This window comes from Catharus ustulatus, chromosome 6 (assembly GCF_009819885.2).
Source record: "Catharus ustulatus isolate bCatUst1 chromosome 6, bCatUst1.pri.v2, whole genome shotgun sequence".
Lineage (NCBI taxonomy): Eukaryota > Metazoa > Chordata > Aves > Passeriformes > Turdidae > Catharus > Catharus ustulatus.
The window spans coordinates 14,538,049-14,555,726 of NC_046226.1; the positions used below are offsets into that span (position 1 = coordinate 14,538,049).

Here is a 17,678-nt window from a genome sequence, read left to right on the forward strand (position 1 = left end):
CTAGAAAAAACCCCACAGTGCTGGTTTTATCACACATCTTTAGCCACGTGGATGTTTGCAGACCTGAATGCTTAATTCAAATGTTTCGCGTGTTTAACACATTTGTATTTGAGCTAGTTTTATTTTTTTCTGCCTATATTAGAGTGTAATAGTTTAATTTGATTAGGTTTTCTAATCCATAGTTTTATAGTATTTGCTTACAATGACCTTGGCATTAGCTGATAGGAATGCATTGTCAATTAAGTTAATCTGGCTCATGAAAAACTTGTTCAGCTTAATACCTGCTGTGCTCTTGGATTTTTTTAGGTTTTACTTACTATTTCAGGTCTGTGTTAGGTATTTAAAACATGTTTTAAATATGCTAAGATAACATTTTAAAGCTTGCTTAGTCTTTCTTCATGCAGGATATGTTTCAAGAGAAATAAGAAACTTTGAAATAATTCTTAAAAATAGGACTTACTTCATTTTGCTAATTATGCCGGCAAAAACATACCAATATATTAAAAGAGCTCCAGAAATTATTTAAGTACTTAAATTACTTAAACCACTGCTGAAAATTGGTTGCACTGTTGATTACCTGATTTCATCCTGTTTATACTGAGTTTTCAAATACCAGAATCTTACCAGTGCAGTATAAATAGACTATGTTAATTTTAAAGTAGTAAAGTCTGTAATGAGAGATTATAACTAAATATGTTTTTAAGTATAACTTCTTACTAAGCTGTTGAAACTCTTTTCTGGATGTACCAAATGTACTGCTCTTATTTGTTTTTATAGTTTCATAAACTTCACGTTTGATTTATTAAGACTTATTTTACTCCACAGCATCTGGTTCTGAGCCTATGTATTGGTCAAGTTTTATGACCAGTAGTATGCAGCTTGCAAAAGAGTGTCTTAGCCAAAAATTGACAGATGAACAAGGAGAAGGGTCCCAGCCTTTTGAAGGACTTGAGAAGTTTGCAGAAACTATTGAAACAGGTATGAAACAATCATTGAGATCTAAATTAACATCTGAAATTTAATTGGTTTGTTTGTTGTCTCAGTTTTACAAAATGGCATCTCAACTGCCCTGACTTACCTGACTAATTTTCACTTGTTAGCATTGCTTGTAAAATCTAAAGAGGAATGCAGGAGAAATGATCTAGGTCTTGAAGTGGGGAAAAGAGTCCCATTTACTTCCTAAAATATTTGTATACTTCCCTCAGTGGACAGATTGAACTCTGTTTTGGGGCAAATTGGTGTTTGTTGTCACCAGAATAAATCCAGCTAAATCTGTGCCTGAGGGATTCATGGCATGTCTTGGTTTTGGAGGTGGCGGTGTAATTCATCAATAGCTAGTAGTGATGCTGATGAAGGAGAAATGGAGAATGTATTTTCAGCTGTGTTTATGCAAAGCTGACCTGTTATGTTGTATGCATCTTCATAATCACACCATGTTGAATAGAAATACTTCAGAAACTGTTTTTTTGTTGGAGGTGCTTTTTCAAGTGGATGAAACTAAGGGCTTATGACTGCATTATGTGGTGCAGAAATGTGTGAGCTAAGAGAAATGTTTGAAGTCCCATCTAGAGTGGAATTACTCAGTTCAGGCAGCATGCTGCTGCAGCAATGCTTGATAGTTCAGACATGGTGCACAATGAAAGTGCTACTTTCCTTGAAGATCATCCACACTGGGCTACAGGAAAACTTGGTTTGAGCTGTTGCTCGCTCAAAGGTCTGGAGAGCAGTTGTATGCTATGGATGTACATATTGGTCATTTAAATAGGGGTTTATATTGTCTCTTGAAGTCTTGTTACCTTATTAAACTCAATTAATAATTTGAAATAAAACTGAAATAAATATTGAGAGCTTAAAATCAAAAACCATTTCATATGGTTACAAAAGTAATAATTCAGTAACTTCACTTAATACTCTACACTGTATATTTTTTTTTCTCTTTTAAGTTCTAAGAAGAGTGAAAGTTACTTTTTTAGATACTGTGTTACGAATAGAACATGTGCCGGAAAACTCAAAAAGTGGAACTGCACTTGAAATCAGAGTTGAAAGGTAATTATTTTTTTAAAATCTGTGGATTATTTTTTTCCTAAGGCACTTTTTGCCATTTCCTGTAAAATACATTTTACTCATGCACACATGTTCTTAGTGTATATTTAGACACTCACTCTTGAGCACCTCTTTTACAATATTAGTGAATGTTGTCTTCACTCAGGATCTACTTAGCGTGTTTATGCTAAAGTTATTTAACCATCAAATTTGAAGAATTCTGTTCTTTCCCATTATATATTTTCATCAGCTTCTACAGTTAATGAAGTACACTTCTAAGACATTCAACAACCAATGTATATTGTTGGCCAGTCAGGTCATGTGTGCAATTAGAGAAGGGAACTGACCCTTTTGACTGAGACACTTTAAATCTTTTTAGAAAAAAAGGTATAGTCCTGAAAAAAACACCTAAACCCTGAAAGAATTTAAAGGAGCTTTCAAAAGAGCCTGTGTGAATTCTCTTATTACTTTGAGCATGAACACTGTACATATTCTTAACGTAGATTATTTTCAACCTATAGGAGAATGTAATCATACTTTCTTGCAAAGTATTGAGATCAGCATCATATACAACTGATGCTTACTGAGAATTGCTACTGAAATATATTCGGTTTTAAACATTTGTAAACTTCAGGTTATTGTGTTCTGAGATGTGTTCACACTGGAAGCATATCTTGGTTTTCTGGTGGTGTCCCATAGAAGAGTTAAGATTTCCACCCATTCCCAGAGAGGGGTGGGTTTTCATTTCATGACAGTGAACTGCACTGAAAAATTATGAAGAGAGACCACGTACAAACTTAAAGGCTAAAAGGCACAAGTAGCAATGTACATGCACCCACTCTCCCCATTTCCTTTCTTTTGCCTCCCAGAACTATGTACTGTGATGAAACTGCAGATGAGTGCTCTGGAATTAATGTACATCAGCCCACAGCTTTTGCTCACAAATTACTGCAGCTCTCAGGTGTCTCTTTCTTCTGGGATGAGTTTCCTGCATCGGCCAAGTCCTCCCCAGTGTGTTCAGCTACACAGCTGGTAAAAATAAATACATTATATAAGGATGTAAAATAATGAAATAATATATTGTTACACTAATGTATTTGGTTTTAACAACTAGAACTTTTAAGAACCCTGCAATTCACTATTCTGTGGAAAGTTGCTCTTCTTTATTCGAAGACCTAATGCTTCACATTCTATGTGCCTTGTTTTTTCAGTTATCAATACATGTTTTTAATGCCTTTGTCAAATTTATAGTTTGTAAATGATTGTGTGGTTGGCTTATTTAAAATGCTTGTGGTTTGCGTTTTTTTCTTAGAGAAATGGTATGCATTCTTATTCCTTTATCTGTAACTTTTTAAGGCAACTGAACCAAAGCTTTCACCTAGCTGGAATCCAAAAATCATTTATGAACCACATCCACAATTAACAAGAAACTTGCCAGAAATTACTCCTTCTGACCCTGTACAGATCTGTAAGCTGATTGGTAGAATGGAGTTAAGCCTAACATTAAAACAAAATGAAGTACTTCCTGGAGCTAAGGTTAGTCATCCTTTCCTGGTCTTTAACTAAATGAATAGTTCTGTAGAATTTTTTTTCAAGTACATATGAAAAAGGTATAATATTCTTAGGGGAACAGAGTTGCCATAGTTTTCATGTTGATTCTTTACATTCTAACCTAATAAATATATGTAAAAAGACATCTTTATGGTAGCCAGATAAGTCGGGTCACACTGAAATCTGTTAAATGAGAATTCGTGCATGTTAGAGAGAGACTGAATTTAAGTGTTCAAAAAACAAGTAGACATGGTAGTGAGTATATCAGTAAAGCTGTGTAGTGTATTCCTCTTTTCCCCAGTTTTTAAATTGGCTGACCTGTTTTGTATAGTGTGCCATATTTTATAGAAAACAAAGTTTCTGCTGCAGTAGAGAAGGGTTTTCTTTATGTCCAGCAATTTCTAGTCAATCTTTAACTGTTCTTGTTTATTCAGTTAAGAAGAGTCCTTCAAAAATAAAGTAACATTTTCCTTGGTGTGAAATAGAGAAATGGTGCCAATTACAAAAGTATAACTATACAAAACAGAAGACCTTTATAGTTTTAAGGTCTATTTGAAAAGGTGCTTACTTGAATATCTCATAATTAATAAGTAAAACTAACTTAATTTTTGATTACTGTGGCAATTGTTAAAGGGAAAAGTTAGCAGTTTAATGGAATTCTTGATTTTTCCATTATGAGATGGTGCATTTATTTTAAGTTACTAGTCAGTGTCACATCTGCATTTATCCTCCCTAGCTAAAGGTTGGAATAAACACAGAATTAAGTTTCTAGTAGTATAGAAGATACTGGTGGAATGACTGTATTCTCTCCAGCATAAAAATCAATTATCCAAATAATTGATTAAAGTTGTGTAAACAAAAATTCTGTGAGTGTTCTTCACACCATTCTTTCCTTTTCTTTTTAGTTGGATGTGGATGGACAAATAGATTCTGTACATCTGTTCCTGTCACCAAGGCAGGTTCATCTTCTATTGGACATGGTAGCAGCTATTGCTGGACCAGGCAAGTGAACATTCTGTGAAAGTTAAATATGTATTACAAGAAACAAAAAAAAATTGTTTTTGCAAGATAAAAAAGTTCCCTCAGTTGAAAAAAAAAAAAAGTGGTGATACATTATTATGAGTTTTTATCTGATATTAGTAAAATGCTTTATAGCTGCTGTGAGTTAGGGCTATGATTAATTTATTGTCTGGAGTTGCAAACTGTACAGCAAGCAATGAAAAACCCCCACAAATAAGGCTTGACACATGACTGTATAATAATACAAGAAATGAGGAAATTCTAGGTGGGTATAACCAGGAGACCAGACAAATTCTGGTTCTTGTAGCTTCTGTTTCACAGGAGGAACTTAGCTTCTGTGTTGTCCTATGTTTTAGTGACAGGCACAGAAACACGACTGTAATTCTTAAAATACAGAACAGACTGTAATTGTGTTTGTATTTGTGAAGAATTGTGAAGAATTAAGAGCAGTGTTTCAACTGCAGTAGAAGTGTGAGAGTGGTTTGGTTTGTTCCCCTCATCTATTTTATGTAACAGCACTTGTTAGGGTAGATAATCTTTCCGAAACGTCTGTCATATCCTGGGTAGGTGCTTAATTCTTCTAATACTGATGTACTTTTTAATTGGATGTGTTAATTGTTTTTGGACAGTTGGAGAAATATTACATGCAGTTTCCTGTGTGTCATCTTCAAACCTGAAACTTTAATAATTCCTTAATAGTAAAACCTTTAAGAGGTTGTGGCCTTAGTCTTGAGCTGACTGAGAAATGTATGCGTATTATATGCCAACACAATGCATACATAACCTTGAAATATTTTCATCAGATGTGAAGCTAATAATGGCTTGGAGAGAGTAATCTGTTCTGAACAAGTAAAACCTTCAAACCAACAAAATGCACAAATCTACACATCTGATATATAACCGACATATCTATAACTATACATTCAAATGCGTACACCAGTGATTCATTTTCAGATTAATTTTTGAATTTTGTTAGGGATACCATTAAGGAAATTACAGTAGGATTTCTGTCCTTTTTTTGAATTCAGAGAGTCTAAGCAGGATAGACTTGTCAAATAAGGATAGGAAGAACCGGCCAATGCAACAGGAGGATGAGTATCGGATTCAGATGGAGTTGAAGCGTTATTTAAGGAAAGAGTCTTTATCTGCAGGAGCATCATCTGAGCAAAGCTTCTATGAGACAGAGAGCGCCAGAACGCCTTCTAGTCGTGGCAAGTATAAAAGATGATGCAAAATAGCAAATAACCTGTTGTTAAGATTGTTTAAATTGATTGTTTGTTTTTTTAATATTACTAATTTATGTATTAAAATAACTTTGACTTAAAGTGATTATATGCCATTAATTATAAATTCAGTAAAAAATTAACTACTTCAGATATCAGGCTAGGCTTGATTCAGTATTTCCTTAAAACTGTTCAGTTTATGTTAATATGCAACATGCTAAAAACACCTAGAGCGTGACATCTTTTCAAATGTGTGGTTGAGGAAATTGCATCTAGAGTAACACCTGTGTTTATCTGATTTTTTGTCAGTACTTTTTTGCTAATTATTTTTAATGTGGCATACTTTGACTTGTCCAAAGGAGAATGTATCAATTTATAGAAATTATACCAACCTGAATATGAAAATGAGATATTTAACTTTTAATATTCATGAGGTTTTTTGGTCTTTTTATTTTTATTTAAATCTCTCCCCATAGACACTACTAGTTTCATGTCAAGAAAACTTGGAACTTCTGTAAATTATGTATTTAGCTGGTTATTCTATCTAGCAGTTAGATTTCTGGACTTAAGAATACATTTCTGTTAGAAATAAAGTTTTGGATTTTTTTAATTAGTAAATAACTCTTTTCTATCTGTGGTTCTCTACTAGAGGAAGAAGTTTTCTTCTCAATGGCTGAAATGGACATGTCCCACAGCCTTTCCTCCCTTCCACCTCTTGGAGATCCTCCAACCATGGATCTAGACTTGTCTTTAACCAGTACATACACAACTACACCAGCAGGATCTCCACTGAGCACTACAGTGGTATAGTATTAACTGCATTTGGAATCTTTTAGAAATTAACACTTCTGTCTGAAACTGTTGCGTAATTGCTGCATTCCTTAGAATTTCAGGAACTGTTGCAAAATTCTAGAACAATTGAAATATTTAGAGCTGATACTATTCCTTTTCTGCTATGGAAATTGTATTGGAATTATTCTCATTTATAAGCTAGGAGATGTGTTTTCAAATGCCTTGAAGCTTATGTAGGATCCTTTATGATTTTATTTTTTTTTAATTACTGCATGTGTACCACCTGGATTTCTTGGAAAATAGACTACACAGGCAATGTTGTATGAAATTGTTGTATTAAATTTTCCCTCGAACAATATAAACACTATGCTGTTGTTATTACCATGTTTTCCAAATCTGTTGTGTACCTTAATGTTGAAAACCGTGGAGAGTAGTTGTGGAACTAGAAAATACGTGCTCATTGGGAGTGCAACTTCAGCTTTAAAGGCCTGTGGAATTAAAAAGCATATCTCAAAGTAAAGCATACCTGTGTTGATAAGTTGAGCACTAATTCTCCATGGAATGGAATGCTGTTGATTGTTTATGTATGTTGGAGTTTTTTGTTCATTTACCTAATTATTTATGTTTGATTGAATGTCTAACAACTCTTTGCAAATTTAAGGTCATATCTGTTTTTTGTTTTAGCTGCAACCAACTTGGGGTGATTTTCTTGATCGTAACAAACAAGAATTACAGCCTCCGAGAGGTTCCTCACTAACAGCCAATATGGTTCACCAGACTTCCTTAAGAAGGACATGTAAGTAACAACCAGATACATAGTTCTCCCTAGATAATTATGAAAATGAATTGTTAAGCAGCTACTTGGTAAAAAGAAATGAACATCTAAAGTAAGATGATATTATAAATGTGTTATTGCTGAAAAATTACGTGAACTTAATTTTGTATTTCAGCTATTCCATCCAGATCTGTTTCTGTGGATGAATCCAGACCTGAGCTACTTTTTAGACTGGCAGTTGGAACTTTCTCAGTGTCTGTACTTCATATTGACCCTTTACCCCCACCTGAAAGTTCACTGAACCTTAACCCATTGACACCAATGGCTCGGGATTTCTTTGCCCGAATAGAAAAGATTGAGCCAGTTAAGTTTTCAACAGAAGATTTTCTGTCCTTCCGTGAAGTATTTGCAGAAGCTTGTTCTCATGATCACCTTAGGTATAACTTTGCTTATTAATAAATATAATTAACAGAAATATATTTTAAGTAAATTTGAATAAAATAAGTTTATTTCCATAGGAATTGTCACTTGATATTTGAATTGCATTAGACTTCTTTATTAATTTCAAAATAGTCTTGAATTTTGACATCTGTTGTCCAAGATGTCTTTTTTAAAAAAAAATTAAAGCAGCAGAAGAAAGGAGAATAAACATTAGAATCACCTAGCTTTGTAATAGATGAACTAAATTAGGTACAGTTTCTGTGACAGAAGCCTAGAGAGTCAAGGTTCATCAAGTAAATTATTTCTTTAGAAATAGCTGTGTTTTACAGATCTATTATTATTCCAATATAGTGATTACTGCTTGAAGGAATTTAGGGTTTTACTTAGTGCAAAATATGATGTCAGTAGGGAAAAAACGTAAGTGAGAACAAGATGATAAAGTCAGACAAAAGTCTTTTTTTTGCAGAAATTTTTTACCATCCCAGTACAGTTTAAGTAGTAAAATATTTAAGGGTGTATATACTTTTTTTACCTTATGTGTGTAATTTAGGCTTTGTGAAACATTTGACTTCTTCATTGTCTAAGGATGTTAGTTTTATATGAACTGACCTCAGGCTAGATGCCTAAAATGTTCTTTACAAATTTCTCTGTGCTGACCATTGTTGATTATGTAACATGAACTTCATTGTCTTTTTGCTAAATCTGTTATAATTAGATATTTTCATGTAGTTGGAGAAATTACGGTGTTTTAATGATTTTTAAAGGATTATAGTGATCCTTTGCATACTTAAGTCTTGACTTTTCATCATTGTTATCGGTTTAGGCTACTTTTAGTAATTAATAATTTTAATAATCCAGGTTTATAGGTACTGGCATCAAAGTGTCTTATGAGCAAAGACAGAGGACTGCCTCTCGAAGTTTTAGTACTGACTTATCCATTGGAGATATGGAGTTCCTGGAATGCCTTTTTTCTACTGACTCTCATTCCATGCAGCCTCACTATACAGAGGTATGATAAAAATAAAGGGAGTTCCATAAAAAAGAGATGTTAATTGTATGTCTGAGAATGCTAGATTTTAAAATGATTGTCATTTCAATGTTTCTTGATATGTGTTAGTTTTTAAAATATGTTACAGTTTTAAGATAAAATTTTTATTTTAATTCTGAGCTCAAATAGTGAACCCAGCTTCTGTCATACCTGACAGGAACAACACCAAGTAGCCAAACTTCATTAGTTACTTCTTTTAAATATGCTTTACGTGGTTTGGGCATTAGAGTAAATGTTTTCCAAAAACTAAGCAATGGAGTTGAGCAATGCAAAGGTTTCTTGTGGTGGTGATTTTTCTTCCGGCTCTTTTAATGGTTAGAGACATCCAGTAAGGTAGCTGAATATGTGGATTGAGTAAGCAGCTTAGCTGGGGCTCTGCTCAATGACTTGTGTGTGGGGTTACCTGTCTGTTCTAGATAAAATGTTATAAATATATTTTCCTGTGGCAACTCTTTCCTTCTTACTTATTAAACATTTTTAACAATTTTTTTCTTAAGCTGCTGACGTTTCATTCTGAAGAAAGAAATGCTTCTCATTCTGTGCCATGCCTTCAGCTGCATTATAAGCATTTAGATAATAGAGGACCTCAGGTAAGGTGGGAGATTAAAAAGACCTAGTTTCTGTACAATAACCTCTGTGTAATTTGGGTCATTTAAACAGAAAATTGACTGTAAAACAGAGTTCTTAACTCCTAATTAATATAATTTGTTTCACTGTGTTGTGTTGAAGATTTTAGTGCTTTTTCTTTCTTTTTCAGGGTAGTCAAGGGAGACTCAGTTCTGTTCCGCAGAAAGCAGAGTTACAAATAAAGTTAAGTCCAGTGTTTTGTGAGCTGGATATTAGTATTGTAGACAGATTAAATTCCTTACTTCAACCCCAGAAGCTAACTACAGTGGAGATGATGGCATCTCATATGTATGCTTCTTACAATAAACACATAAGTCTGGTAAGTTGAAAGTGAAATTATTAATAAACTTACTGGGTATTTTTGCAGGAGGAAGTCAGTGTGGCAATAAGCCTGAGATTACTGATTCTGATTGATTTGTGGTGACTGAGGTATTTTTTTTTTTAGTGTGGGGTTTTTTTTGTTTGGTTGGTTGACTATGGTTTGTTTGGTTTTTTCCAGCTTCTGCCACAGAGCAGTAACTATCTGATACAATCTCATTTTGCATTCAGTGATTGTGTGCTTGAAAACAGACTGAAAGCAGTGGTAGATGCTTACAAACTGCATAAGTTCTTAGCTTCTTGGAGCAAGGAGAACTGGGCAAAAAAAGAGTAATCTTGACTGACTTCTCGTCCCTAATCTGTCCCATCATGCTCTCGAGCAGCTGATATGAAGTGTTGCTAACAATTCCACTTCTGTGTTGAAGTCTTTAGTTGTCCCAGTCAGCCCAGTTGCCTCTGCTGTGCATTACCAGCTTTTGGGGTAGGTGACAGAGAGAATGAGAGGCATATGCATTGCATTCTAGTGATCTGGGACCTCAGAAAGAAGTTGAAGCTTGTTTACCTTGGTTTGGGTTGTCACAATAGCATTAAACTTAATGACTTTTTTTTTAAAACACTTGAGGAATGATTAATGCAATTAATTTTGTTGCATAGCAACAAAAATCTCCATGTAATTTTATTGCTACATTTGCTGATTACAGAAAAATCAGCTTTAAAAACTATTTAAGAGAATCCTTATTTTAAAAAATTGTAAGACTTCAATAATTTTTATAAATTTAATTGTCATGCAAGTTTGATTCCTTTCAACGATCAGTAAAAATTGGAGAATGTGAAGGACGTGAAAGTAACAGGAACCGGACATCTTGACTTCCTGAAAGGGATAAATACACATTATAGTAATTCCTACGTTTCCAACAACAGCAGTTTTTAAACAAGTGTGTGGGACATGGTGTTTCCTAACTGCAACTGGGTATTTTTTGGTACTCTCATTATCTAATTTAAGAGGAAAAAAAATTGCAATAGTCACTTTTACAAAAATAATCACTTCTAATGCTATTTTCTGTAATTCAGAGGGGTTTTTTTATTCACTCTGGCTTGTGTTTTTTGTTGTTTTATTTTTTTAGCACAAAGCATTTACTGAAGTTTTTCTGGATGATTCACATACTCCTGCAAACTGTAGAGTTTCAGTTCAAGTCACTGCCCCAGCCTTAAATCTCTCTGTTCGCTTCCCAATACCTGATCTACGATCGGATCAGGAAAGAGGACCATGGTTTAAGAAATCACTTCAGAAGGAGATTCTTCATCTTGAATTTACAGATATGGAATTTAAAACTGAATTTATAGGAGGGTCAACTCCAGAACAAGTTAAATTAGAGCTTACCTTTAAAGAACTAACTGGTAAGAATGTTAATAATGTATTCAGAAGTCCCTTTTTATTTTCCTAGGTGCTATGTAGTTGAGAGAAAGATCCTCTCATGGAGTAACCCAGGGAATGTCTTTCCACCTGAAGTCTGGAGTAGATGTCAGATCTCTACTGTAGTTTTGTGTTCTGTACTAAATATCAACATAAGTCTAAACAATACTATTAGGAGGGGGGAGGCTCTGTGTCCAGTTCTGGGCTCCTCAGTGCAAGAAAGACAAGGGGCTTCTGGAGAGGTTCCAGTGGAGGCCACAAAGATAGTGAGGGGTCTGGAGCATCTTTCATGTGATGAGAGACTGCAGGAGCTGGGCCTATTCAGTCTGGAGAAGAGAAGACTCAGAGGGGATCTCATGAAAGTATAAATATCTCAAGGACAGTTGTTAAGAGGATGATGCCAGACTATCTTCAGTGGTGCCTGGAGACAGGACGAGGAGCAATGGCCATAAACTGGAACACAAGAAGTTTCAAATTAATGTGAGGAAGAACTGTATGTTGAGGGTGGCAGAGCACTGGGACAGGTGTCATGGAGTCTGGACAGGTCATGGAGCACTGGGCAGGTCAGGGAGTCTCCCTGTCTGGAGACGTTCAGCACCCACCTTGGATGTGTTCCTGTGTGACCTGCTCCAGGTGACCCTGCCTTGGCAGAGGGGTTGGGCTAGATAATATCCAGAGGTCCTTTTCAACCCTAAGAGTGCTGTGATGCTGAGATTGAGTCCCTAAATAACTATCACTGAAAAACGTCAATAATTTCGTGCCTCTAATGTCTTTCAAAGTAATAAATCAATGAGGCTGGTTTATATTTGCAGTCTTCTCTGCTGTCTCATTTTGTGTATTTAATCAAGGCTGTGACAAAATATAGTGATGCTGTATGTAAATACAGATATCTATGCATTAGAAGCATCTGATTTTTTTAACTACTGCTAGATAGAAAATAGTGTGAAATAATTTTTGTTTCTAAAAGTTAGTATTAATTTTTTGGAAGAAGAGATGACAAAATTTGCTTAAGTAGCTTAGTAGTTATCATTGACTATTTAGTCTTGTTAGATTCCAGCCTGAGGAGTGGCTAACCTGAAGTTAGCAGTTGTCATTCATCTGTTAATTTCTAAAAAATCTCTTTCTATTCAGGTTCATTTGAAGAAGATAATGCAGAAACACCAGTAAAATTTTTTCAGGTATCAGGTGGCACAGATGGAGATGTAACATCATCATCAGACAATTTTGACTGGCCTCGGTAAAATACATTTTCATGTTTTTAATGTGGATTGATAAAATTTTTATGAAGTACTGTCTTTTTTCCAATTTTAGTCTAGAATGCCTGTGTGGTAAATGATTAAAAATATTTTGTAAAGAAAGAGCATGTAACTATTGAAAATACCCCAATAATTTATAAAAAACCCCTGGAACTTCTGCATTTTTAATAATACAGTATGATTTTTAATGTAAAATGTCTTCTGCATAGACTTGAGTAAATTTCAGTGAAAGTTAGGTAAATGATTAGAGACTTGAAACTTTTTTGTTTTACTTTCCTCTTGCATTCGTGACTGAATATCAATCAACCCATCCTAGCTGAATTTCGCCTCAAAATAATACAAGCCATTAAGAATAGTAAGAATAATGATATTGTGACTGAATTACTGCAACTTATGTTGCGTGTAAGGCAATGCAGTGCTTCAGACTTACTGAAAAGAAGGACCTGGCAGCTGAAGCATATACTAAGATGTTTAAATTTTAGATTTGCTACAGAATTTGCTGTGTACATTTTTTGCCACAATATTTATTGGCTTTCTGACAGCAAGTTTATATGGACATTTTTTCTTTTATAATGGCACAAATAAATTTTTCTGTAACAGTGTTTATACATAAGAAGCTACACCATGCAGTAGAGCATTTTTTGTAGCTGTTAATGGTCTACTGGAACAAGCTTTTTTTTTTTTTTTTGGGAGAGTGCTAGGTTTTTCTTGGGTCACCTGTACGGTCACCTGATAGACTTGAAGAAAGTAGACACTTAACATTTTCTTTCACCTGGTGGTACCTTTTCCATGTCCCTTTGTGCATATAAGTTAATTTTTTTTTTTTAGTAGTATTGCTTTGGGTAATAAAATATGTTATTATCCAATAAAATGTCCCTGGACTTTTGAGGTGTTAAGTCCATGTATATTTAATGGCAAGCCAGTAGAATTAGTGGACATGTGACAGAGCAAATATGTAAATGTTATAAGACTCTCTAATGGCTTATTCTACATACCTTCTCCAATGTCAGGATTGTATTGAAAATAAACCCTCTGGCTGTGCACTCTATTCTGGAAAGGATAGCAGCTGAGGAGGAAGAAGGTGATAATAACTTTCAAGAGGAAGAAGAAGGAGGGTCTCATTCTTTGAAGGATGTCTGTGATATTAGAAGACCAGAGCCTTCTCCATTTTCTTCTCGTAGGGTCATGTTTGAAAATGAAGAGGTACTATATAACTCTGTTATTCCTTTGTGCTTATGATAGAAAGAACGAATACCTTCTCAATACTACTTTACATGCAACTTCTGGCTTCCACTTTTGGTTTCTCTTTGGGGTTTTTGTGGTGGTTTGTTAGGGTTTTTTTTTTTAACTTGAGAATTTTTTCCTTTTTGCTTTCAGATGGTGATGCCAGGAGATGTAGTTGAAATGACTGAGTTTCAGGATAAAACAATTAGCAATTCTCATTATGTACTGGAACTCATGTTACCAAACATTCACTTAACACTACCAAGTAAAAGCTTTTATGAAAAGCTTTACAACAGGCAAGTATAATTGTTTTGCTTGGTTACTGTGACCTGTACTCCCAGTTCTGTGTCACTTGTGATAAATGCAATTGACTAAGAAGGTACAGCAGGAACTCATTTGTATAGTTTAGTTAAAAACACAAAGTGCTATATAAATATTTTTCCAGGTTAATATGAGACCATTGTGTCGTGCATCTGATTAGTGGCACGGCAACTGTCTGCTAAAAGGTGTTTGGCAGATTTTGTGAACAAAGGGTGGAGCTACATAGTCTTTGGCTCTCAGTGAATACTTTGTTCAGATCTTTCTGCAGTGTTACATTTTGTTTTAATCTTTCTGATTTCTTCTTTAAACAGATTATTATACTTCAAAAACTTGTGGTCAGTTTTATTCTTTCCATCTGAAAATCTAGAGCTTGCAAGGCAGTCAGAAAAAATCCCCTAATCCAGTTTTATAAGGCTAACAAAGGTTTATAAAAGTGCAGAGAAAGCAAGCCCAATTTATGGATGGGAGTTCACCATTTCTTTTTGTTAGCTTGCTGTCTGAAAGAACAAAATGCTCCTGGATTGTTACTGTGCTGTGCAGTATGTAAGAGAGATGCTGATCTATTGTAGTCTGACAGGTATTACTTTTCTTTGAGTAATTTCACTTCTAAATTTCTGTTGTAGTATTTCTGTACTGAATGTCACATGTGTTTACCCTGACAGACACACTCACTTGAAATCTGAAAAAATGAGTGTTTCCTGAAACTTAGTTAAAAATTGATGTGATCAAAGCAGAATTTTCTCAACTCCCCCTCCAATCTTCTGAGCTAATAGATTCCTATTTATAGAGGCTTTTGGGTCACTGTCACATGTTAGATTTTGATATGTGCATACCATAATTACAGAATAAAAAATACTTCAATTATTATTGCTTTTACTCATTAATGTATTATTGTTTTTGTGCTCGTGAACTTTATTTTCTCTATTTGTTATGGAATCTAAAATGTTATATAAAGTCTGCTGAAGGAATTATGCTTGACTGACAATACATACAAAATGGGAATATAATCATATATTTTCTGTAATGATAATGTATTTCTTCCTAGGATCAGCAATGATTTATTGTTGTGGGAACCCACAGCTCCATCTCCTGTAGAAACATTTGAAAACCTTTCTTATGGTGTTGGACTATCTGTGGCCAGCCAGCTCATCAACACTTTCAGCAAAGACAGCTTTAGTCAATTTAAATCTGCAGTTCATTATGGTAATACTCTTAATAAATCTTCTAGAACTATAGTGCTTTGGAAGCATAATTGGCTGAAGTGATTAAGGTGTTAGTGGAAAGATTTTGTATACTTATGAGAAAACATAAACCAAAGGGGAAGAAAAAAGGAGGATTACTGTTTAATTGGATAAAATAAGTGTGAAATTGAATTGCATCACCAATGGAGAAACAGTGAGTTATTGGCATAGTATGTGTACTAGCTAGAGAATGAGTTGTTCTTAATTTTATCCATTAGATGATGAAAGTGGATCTGAGGAAGAGACACTACAATATTATTCCACTGTTGATCCAAACTATCGTTCGCGCAGAAGGAAAAAGATTGACTCACAGAATAAGAACTCACAAAGCTTTCTGTCTGTTCTGCTAAATGTGACACATGGATTAGTGTCAATATTCACAGATGTGAAGGTGAGGCACTGGGACTGGAATAAGTTCTTTGTTGTTTTGACCACGTATCCCCTTCATGCTGTATGTACTGAACTGGAAGGAGGTAGTGCTTTTAATAGTAATTCTGTAATCTTCGTGTAACTATAACTAGGCAGTAATGCAACACATATTTTGCAAATTCTATTTATTTTGCTTCACGTGAGAATAACTGAAATGCAAGCGGGAAAACATTTATTGGTAGCAAGTGTTGTGTTAGTTTAGACTGCCTAAATGCAGCAAACTCAACAAACAATAATTTTATTGTTTCTGTTCTTCCTTCAGCAGGATGATGGAAATACACTGGAAGGAAAATATGGTGAATTTTGGTTTGAGTTCAACAGCGGTTCCCTTTTCAGTGTGACTAAATATGAAGGCTTTGAGGACAGACACTATGTTTGTCTCCATTCTAGCAGCCTCAATTTATATCATCAAGGTAGGGATGGGATTGGGACTAAATTTTAAATTAACTAAGGTTGAAGCTTTTTATGGAAAAGGCTGTATTTTTTTTCTCTTTTCTCTCATAGTGCATAATTTGCACAATGAATGTAATTTATGGCTAATGTTTCTAAATGCTACAATAATGCAACTTCATTATAGCTGTATTTAGTTATAGTTTAGCTGCAACTTTACAGACAACTACTGGTCTTTAGAGATATTGTGATCCTCTAGCACATTACCTGTACAGTCTATTCTTTACTATGAAAATACACTCTTCCTGCATGTTATTGGTTGTTCAATTGAAAAAGCTACCAGTGACTGCTGTATTTTTCCCGAGTAGCTAGTTGTAGTCTAGAGGTGAAGAATTTTGACTGTGCAATTTGTCTGTGTCTGGTAACCTCCATGTAGCTAAATCTTTTAAGGTTTTCCCCTCAAATGCCTCTGCATCAGTGGTACTCATGTTTCAGTGCAAGGCTTAGTTACTGTGTGTTTAAATATTAGGCTGGCACTGCCTCATAAAATGAAGAAGAGACACGTGTTCCTCCATGTAACCTGTAGGAGATTTCTGACATTTGTTTCATCTTTGCTACTTTGTTGGGCAAATAAACTCAATCCCTAATAGCCACACTGAATATTATGGCTAGAACTATGGTTTTAAATATTGGCTCACCCATGAACTTCCCTTCACAGTTCTTGGTTGTGCATGACTAACTTTGGTAATTAAAATAATTTTGTAAGCATTAAGCATAAAAAGGATTTTCCTTAACTCTTCATCAGTAACAACTTTGGTAATTCATTGCCAAATCTCTTTGCAGGTTTGGTAGATGGAGTCGTCCCTTCCTCTGAAGTACGACTGCCCAGCACAATACGTCCCCATTGGTTAGAGCCTACTATTTGTTTTTCTGAAGAAGATGGTCTTAGTAGGACCACTTCAGATGGTGTAGGAGTGGATAGTCCAAGTATGCTGACTGTTGCAGTCAAAATCCAGTCGGATAAAATAGAGAGCAATACAAAGGTTTGTGTTATTTGTACTTTTACTAGTTGAGTTATCTCAGTTTATATGGAAGCATCTAGATATGGAGTTAGGGTTATAGATGAGGAAACCATGTAGTTCCAAGACATTAATTTTCAAACTGTAATTTTATATTAGAATCTTTTGGGTGGATTATAAAATTTAAACAACAGCTTAATTTACTAGTTCTTCCAATGCTTCATTTTGCTGATCACGCTATTTCTTTATTGAATGCATTTTTTGAACAGTTGACTTTTTTGTTTGTTTTTGTTGAGTTTCTCTGAAGACAAAACAGGCAAGAACAAACGCAGACTTACGCTGCAGTTAAATAGCAGTGTCATCTAATAGGCAACCTTTGCTTACCTATTTGGAATGGGACTGGTAAATGACAGTAGCATTCATTAGTGTGGCTGAAAGATGACCTCTTAGGTGGCGTAGCGGTGACAAACAGGTTGGTTGAGTTGTCTAAAGAAGGGTTCCGCAGACCAGCAAAATGTTGTTGGAGTTCAGTTGTCTCACGTGTGA

The 17,678-nt window shown here is 34.8% G+C and overlaps 1 protein-coding gene across 2 annotated transcripts in view; it reads left to right on the forward strand.

The window, feature by feature from the left end:
• The window catches only part of ATG2B (autophagy related 2B), a 46,235-nt gene that overhangs the window by 4,787 nt on the left and 23,770 nt on the right, over positions 1-17,678 (forward strand). Inside the window, exons 3-22 of one of the 2 annotated variants that reach the window (XM_033061924.2) lie at positions 826-978; positions 1,944-2,046; positions 2,913-3,075; positions 3,400-3,579; positions 4,500-4,596; positions 5,643-5,825; positions 6,487-6,641; positions 7,314-7,425; positions 7,580-7,841; positions 8,704-8,854; positions 9,391-9,483; positions 9,651-9,839; positions 10,963-11,236; positions 12,384-12,489; positions 13,519-13,711; positions 13,886-14,028; positions 15,099-15,256; positions 15,513-15,685; positions 15,986-16,136; positions 16,957-17,156. In XM_033061924.2, coding sequence (XP_032917815.1) covers positions 826-978; positions 1,944-2,046; positions 2,913-3,075; positions 3,400-3,579; positions 4,500-4,596; positions 5,643-5,825; positions 6,487-6,641; positions 7,314-7,425; positions 7,580-7,841; positions 8,704-8,854; positions 9,391-9,483; positions 9,651-9,839; positions 10,963-11,236; positions 12,384-12,489; positions 13,519-13,711; positions 13,886-14,028; positions 15,099-15,256; positions 15,513-15,685; positions 15,986-16,136; positions 16,957-17,156 — 3,239 coding nt within the window. The remainder of the gene's footprint in view (positions 1-825; positions 979-1,943; positions 2,047-2,912; positions 3,076-3,399; positions 3,580-4,499; positions 4,597-5,642; positions 5,826-6,486; positions 6,642-7,313; positions 7,426-7,579; positions 7,842-8,703; positions 8,855-9,390; positions 9,484-9,650; positions 9,840-10,962; positions 11,237-12,383; positions 12,490-13,518; positions 13,712-13,885; positions 14,029-15,098; positions 15,257-15,512; positions 15,686-15,985; positions 16,137-16,956; positions 17,157-17,678) is intronic. The other variant, XM_033061925.1, reaches the window with a different exon arrangement.